Raw genomic sequence first — 6918 nt, 5'->3', positions numbered from 1 at the left:
TTTCTAAATGGTCTCATAGAGGAGGAGGTATACACCGAATAGCCATAGGTATTTGAGTAGTTTGACAGATATTCTCACGTTTGTCATCTAAAGAAGGCACTCTATAGCCTAAATTAAGTTTGCCAAGCTTGGTATGCTAGGATTGATTCTTACTTGTAGCATATGTGCTTCGAGAAGAGTGAGGCATATTTGAATCTCTAATACATTATGGTTGGGGATGGTCCACTCATTTTGGTACTTTATGTAGATGACTTGTTCATTAGTGGAGGAGATGGACTCATAACTAGTTACAATGAAGATCTTGCTTCAGAGTTTGAGATGGAAATAGAACAGATGCATTATTTCTTGGGATTTGAGGTTTGGAAAGAGGATGGGCATATCATTCTGGGGAAAGGGAAGTATGTTACAGATATTTTGAGGAGGTTTCATATGGTGGGCTGCAAACCCATGACCACCAATTGGAAGAAGTTGAGTACTTCTGAGTCAGAGTTGGTGGATGCCACGTTGCATCATCAGTCGATTGGCTCCTTGATGTATCTGGTCAACACTAGACCAAACATTTGTTATCTTGTGAACACTCTCAGTCAGTATGTGGTTGATCCTAGGAGAGTGCACTAGATATCAAAAAAACACATCTTCAGGTACTTAGCTAGCACAGTGAATTATGGTTTGATCTATGTTAGGGGTGATGGATTTAGATTGGTTGGTTATACGGACTTGGACTGGGCAGGTTGTGCTACAGACAGGAAAAGCACTTTAGGGTGTTGTTTTGGATTGGGCTTGACAGTTGTGTGTTGGTTTAGCCAGAAAGAGAAGGTAGTGGCTTTGAATATTGTTGAGGCTGAGTATATTGCAGCTAGTTAGGCCTAGAATTCAGCCAATAATTTTCTTTTATCCATATGTTTTAAGTAATTGATTGGTTTCTTCTCTTGTGATATATTTTCCTTTTTCAATTCTTTATTTTCCTTTCTAATTTTCTCCAACTCATTTTCCAAAATATCTTTCAAACACATTAAATTCCCATTATATTTCTTTGTTCTCTTACCACTCTTTCCTATTCAAATGAATGAAACTCACCTTGTTTAAATGCTTGACAATGATTTTCTTACACTGATTTAGATCAACTTACTTTGGTAGCTTCGCTTTCCTTCACTTTTCCACAATTTCCTTTGTTACTAATAACTAAAGTTGTATCTACAATGTCAATGATTTCATTTCTGTAGCTTTTAATCCCGTGCTAGGCAGTTTAACAAATTACAATGATCCCGCCTTCACAAAAGCTATAAATTCCCTTGATAGTTATGATTGATTATAAGACTCGTCTCCTTGTATTTTTTCCACATAACTATATCTGTGGCTTTACCAACTACAACCTTCTTTTCAACAAAATTCTTTGTTTTAGAAAAATAGTAATCTGGCTTACCTTTTATATCTATCAACTCTTTTCCAATCGTTAGGCATTCTTTGGCAGTGAACTTTACTAGACTATGGAGGCTAGTCACTCATTTCTTCTTTACAATCTCTCTTCAATTCCTCCTTATGATAGCTTCAAAATTAATGAACCGCCTTGTGTTGGATATTGAAAAACTTGTGATTATCTTAAAAATATGTTATATACCTCCTTGCCTTATTTGCGATGACCCTCCTTTGTTGATGACAATAGATTTCTATCCAAAAAAAATTGTGAGTTGTCTTCTCTGGCTGCTATTAACTTTAGCACCGTCTACGATCTCCCTTTCACTTTGTTGTCTTATGCTAGGTTGGCATGATAATAACGTTTCAACTAAAAATCTGAGCTACAGAAGGGATCAGATTTGTGCATATGGATTCCGTGGGATTGATTTATTACATAATAGATGGACAATTTCTTTCTGTACTGGTGCAAAGCCTGCGAAAAGTTAATGTGGATTCTTAATTTCTTTCTGTAGGTGAATAATTTCTTTCACAGATAAGCACCATAGATTTTTTACAAATTAGCTAAACAATTTAGGCCGGTCATCAAGGGTAAAAATTTCTATGTAAGCGGTCGGGGCCATGAGATACAAAATCAGTAGGATGACTTCTGTGGAGTAGATAGATTTTAAAAGATGGGAAAAGATGACAGATGTTATTTGATTGAATGAGAGGTACTCGAGTGATATCACGTACCATTTCTACTATGACGCAATCGACGTTGAAATGCAATTGAGTGTGTACCAAAGAATAAGATAGAATAGAAGCGTCCACAAATTATATAATTACCTGTGCCACCGGGTCCCCCTATAATCAGATTTGACTAGCAATCCGTTTTCACATTTCACACCTCTCTTATAATTCAATACTGGTAGATACATTTTCTAGCTGGCTCTCACTATAAATAAATGTGAAGGCTATTTGACAATCTACGCTGAAAATCATTTATATAATGGCGCAATCTGTTGTAGGTATGAAGAAGTATCATCACTTTTTCTCTCTCTCAATTCTTTCCTCGGGCAAATTCGATTCTTGAATGTTCTGCATATTTTGTTGTTTTAGAATCTTCTGCACATTCCATTTCTTGAGCGATCGATTTTCTTTACTAATATTGAAGATGCATTAAATAACGTTGATATACCCATGTGATATACAGGATTCGGACTTGTTCCCCAAATCAAGGGTCTAAGCAGTGGCGTAGATCGAAGATGGGTGGCGGCCCGCGCAGAAAATAACGATGTCGGGCAAAGAAAAGGGTACAAACCCATTCATGTCCTCCACAGTGGACGACGGCCGCCTCCACTGAAATGTGCAAATCAGAATCAACTGCAACAAGGTAGGCGAACTCCTTGGCGAGAAGAAGATCAGCGGCCAGATGCACTAGAAGAGAAAGGGAACGCTCAAGCAAGTTATATAGCACCCCTTCCTGATGAAGGCTATCCTCTGCAACAGCCTGGTGGGTACCCTCCCTACACTTACAGCCAGCCTGGTTCCCCTCCCTACAACCAGAGTTGTTACCCTTACTCTGCTTATCCTCCGCAACAGCCTGGTGGGCATCCTCTGCAACAGACTGGTGGGTATCCTCCCTACAGCCAGGATGGCTATCCTTCCCCTGGTTACTCTGCCTATCCCCAGCAGTATCCTCCGCAGCAGCTTTACCCTAATGTGGGCTATTCACAGTATCAGTATCCTCAGCAGCATCCTCGACAACAGGCTTATCCTAATGTGGGCTATCCACAGTATTATATCCTCCGCAGCAGGCTTATCCTAATTTGGGCTATCCACAGTATCCCAAGTTGACATTCTCTGCACAAAGAATTCTCCAATTTGTTCAGCAAAGGCAATCCTCTTACTGCCTTGATCTTACTCGCCTTTACAATATTATCAAAATTCATATGACAAACTCTCCTATGCCATATCCAACTGTCATCAAACTTTGCCATCAGACACTGACTTATCTTGGCATTCAACTAAAACAAGTTACCTCCGGTCTGCTTACCAGCGGCAATAAGTTCACCACTTTTTCCAATTATACCGCAGACTCCACCTTTGAACTCTACAATGAGTCCTTTATCATTTAGTTGAGCAACACTCAAAAGGTTATGCTAAAGACCTTCTACCTAGTAGACATCATCCACACTGCTCTTTCCATTCAGTGAGATGGATCCTTTACCTTTTACCAAGCAAGGTGCATCATTGCCAAATCTGACAACACCTCCATCATATTCTTCTAGAGACAAAAACTTTCTCCGATCACCAGTCATGTGGTGAGAACAACCACTATCAATAATCCACTCATTAGAGTTGTCAATACGAGAGACAAGTGTTTTCTTGTCAGACACTTCTTCCTTTGCAGCTACAAACACTATGTCCTCATTCTCTTCATCCTCATAGTCTTCATCAATAACACCTTCATCCACTGCAAAAAGGCAATTTCTTCTATTTCTTCCTTTGTACTTTGTAAACCTCTCCGGTTTATCCTTATTGTGATTGTTAGGACAGTTAACAGCTATATGTCATATCTTATTGCAGGAAAAACATTTTAAAGGAAGCTTACCTCTGTATTTTCCAGTGCCTTTTGGAAGTCTCTTGGCAAGAAGAGCTTCAAACTCCATCAGAATCTCTTTATCATCCATACCTCTTCTTTGCATGGATTCATAACTAGTACATCTTTTCCTTTTCTGGTTGGTGCAACAGATGCTCTAAAAGCTGACTCAGTCTTCTAAACACTGCCATCATAGCTATTCAACTCATATGCAATCAACTTTACAATGATAGAGTCTAAGGATACCTTGGTTTTGTCAATAGACCTTAGCTCCTGAATAGAAGCAACTCTGATTGCATAGACTGGTAACAATGATCTCATTACTTTACTGACAACAGTGGCATCATCAATTGTTCCACCAGTTCTCTTGATATCTCCAAAAACTGTATTGATCATTATGCCATATTGCTGAATGGTCTCACCTTCAACCATCCTCATGTCTTCAAATTTTCCTCTAAGGCTCTCTTCCTTAGCTTGCTTGACATGCTCATCACCGCCATAAATAATTTCTAGTGTGACCCATACATCCTTAGGAGTGTCCTTATCTTGTACATCAATGAACTCAATATCTGACAAATTGCTAATAAGGGCCTCCATGACTTGCCCATTTTATTGAATCTCTTTTTTCTGATCATTGGTTAAAGTGCCAGTGGGGATTACATAGACATTCTCAACATAGCTCCAGTGTTGAGCACCCAAACTCTTGATATAGATCTTCATTCTATCCTTCCATATTTTGAAGTTATCTCTATTGAACGTAGGACATTCCCTCTTCATCATTAAGGTAGGATCTTTTACCTCAAGCAGTTAAGGTTATATCACTGAGGACTTGGAGTTGCTTTGATACCAATTGATGAATAATAATGAACAATAAATACCCTAACTGGTACTAAGAGGGGGGGGTGAATCAGTACATACAAAAAATTCTCCACAACTTATCAAGTTATAATAATGCTAACCGGTTGTCTTCATTACTAAACTTAACCATGGCAATACTGGTTAAACATAGTAAGACTTCAGACAACTTAAACCTATAAAACCAAATGGTTCAAATATAATTCAATACATGATAACTACTTCACCCATAGATATGTGCAAGTATTGTATCAATAATACCATAACCATTAGCTCTGCATGCATAATCACTTAAATAAAGAATACTCAATCATCACATGAAAAATGCACAACTCATGACACACAGATTTTTCACGTGGAAATCCAAATGGGAAAAACCACGGTGGGGATGAATACCCACAAGCTTGTTTTGAACTCTTTTGAAGTCCGCTCTGTTAGGAGTCTAGTCTGGTTAAAGACTTTACAATAAGGTTTTGCTAGGAACCTATCCTGTTAAAGATCACCCATTTAAGAGATGGCTATATACCTTGTTAAAGGTTGAAACCCTGTTAAAGGTTACCTTGCTAGAGGATTTAAAGAACTCAATGAACTTGAGTTACCTGGTTAGAGGTTTTACAATATTCCTGTTAAAGCTACCCGGACAAGGGATTTTCCTACAATTGAAATGGTTAGAAGACAACAGATAAAGCTCTGATTTGATAACAACACTACACGCTAAGGCAGATCCTTTTCAGTTCCTCCACTCTGCAATCACACTCTGTAGTTTTCACTCTCTGGTCTAGCAAGTATCTCATCACTCAGATACACACATAACTTTTGCCAATACTTACAATAACAAACATCATTGATCTTATAGACAACAATTAGGTCCGTAACATAAACCCTAAGCCCTAAGTATTTAGGTTTACTATTACAAGCGGTCCAATCCTGACCATCCAAACATGTTACATAGAATGAAACAATCTCAAACAGATCAGAAGTCATTCCAGATCATCCATTCTTCACCATACATAGAAATTAGTAACCCATCACACTTTCTTCTCATATCGCTAAGAAGTATGTTCATTCTCGAGATAGACATTAAATGCAGTCGATCTTCATATGGAAGATCCTCAAGGAAATGCTTCACGTGCACAAAAATGATGTGCCATCTCGATCTCATCCTTATTTCTTAGCTAACTCATCGTAGAATATCACTGGTTGCATCGCACAAGCTAGATTGCCAAACCGGAAACCCTAGAGCTGAGACTACCAACCGGTAGTCACACTTAGTGAAACCCTGACGCCAGTTCACTGCATCTCTTCATACCGGTTCTCCAACTTGATCATCAATAACAACTTCTTCCAATCTTCATACCGGTTGACTTGTACTTATTGACATCAATGACAACATATATTATTATCATATTATCATACTGGTTCATCATATGCCAACAATATATAATCTCAAATGATTATATATAGGTGTTAAAAAAATTCATGAATTAAGGTAATTTGATTCCATGATAATTGAATATAATAACTATATAGCTATATATGTATGTGATTGAATCAATTTCTCATATATATATATATATATATATATATATATATATATATATATATATATATATATTATCCAGCTACAAAAGTAAACTCATAAGTATGATATTTCATACATTTATACATATCTGAACAAAAAGAACATATAAACATAGGGTCAATATTCATTTTTAAATCATTAACACATTACATCTCTTTTAACAATAAAGCATAATATTTCACAATCACTCATGCAACTTAGATTTAATTCCATCACCACTCAAGTCATGCAATAAATGCTCATGTATAAATATTTAAATAAATCTTCTACTCGTTCCAAATTCATCATTCCAATTTAAACAAACATTCAAATAAGGTCATTTAAATCATTCATCATTACAAGATACAAATTATAAATCATAATGTGGTGTGTGAGAGTTTCCATCTATTCTAATGAAATTCGAGAGCTAAGACAACTCTACCTGAACCATGTTCTCGCCTTCATTTGCGTTTACCAGTTCCTGCATTCACTTGCACTTAGTTGC

The 6918-nt window shown here is 37.3% G+C and overlaps 2 protein-coding genes across 2 annotated transcripts; both read left to right on the top strand.

Annotated features, from left to right (window-relative positions):
- Positions 1–207: 207 nt before the first annotated feature.
- On the top strand, positions 208–864 carry LOC131857476 (uncharacterized mitochondrial protein AtMg00810-like). The gene is made up of 2 exons (XM_059210115.1): positions 208–533; positions 684–864. Exons 1-2 carry the CDS (start codon positions 208–210, stop codon positions 862–864), a joined length of 507 nt encoding a protein of 168 aa, XP_059066098.1.
- Positions 865–2404: 1540 nt separating this feature from the next.
- Positions 2405–3252, top strand: LOC131054982 (uncharacterized). The gene is made up of 2 exons (XM_057989586.2): positions 2405–2423; positions 2609–3252. The coding sequence occupies exons 1-2, from the start codon at positions 2405–2407 to the stop codon at positions 3250–3252; spliced, it is 663 nt and encodes a 220-aa protein (XP_057845569.2).
- Positions 3253–6918: the final 3666 nt, after the last annotated feature.

This window comes from Cryptomeria japonica, chromosome 8, assembly GCF_030272615.1.
Source record: "Cryptomeria japonica chromosome 8, Sugi_1.0, whole genome shotgun sequence".
In the NCBI taxonomy this organism is placed as follows: Eukaryota; Viridiplantae; Streptophyta; class Pinopsida; order Cupressales; family Cupressaceae; genus Cryptomeria; species Cryptomeria japonica.
Note: the sequence above shows the minus strand (reverse complement) of the source record. Positions and strands in the feature narration are given on the sequence as shown.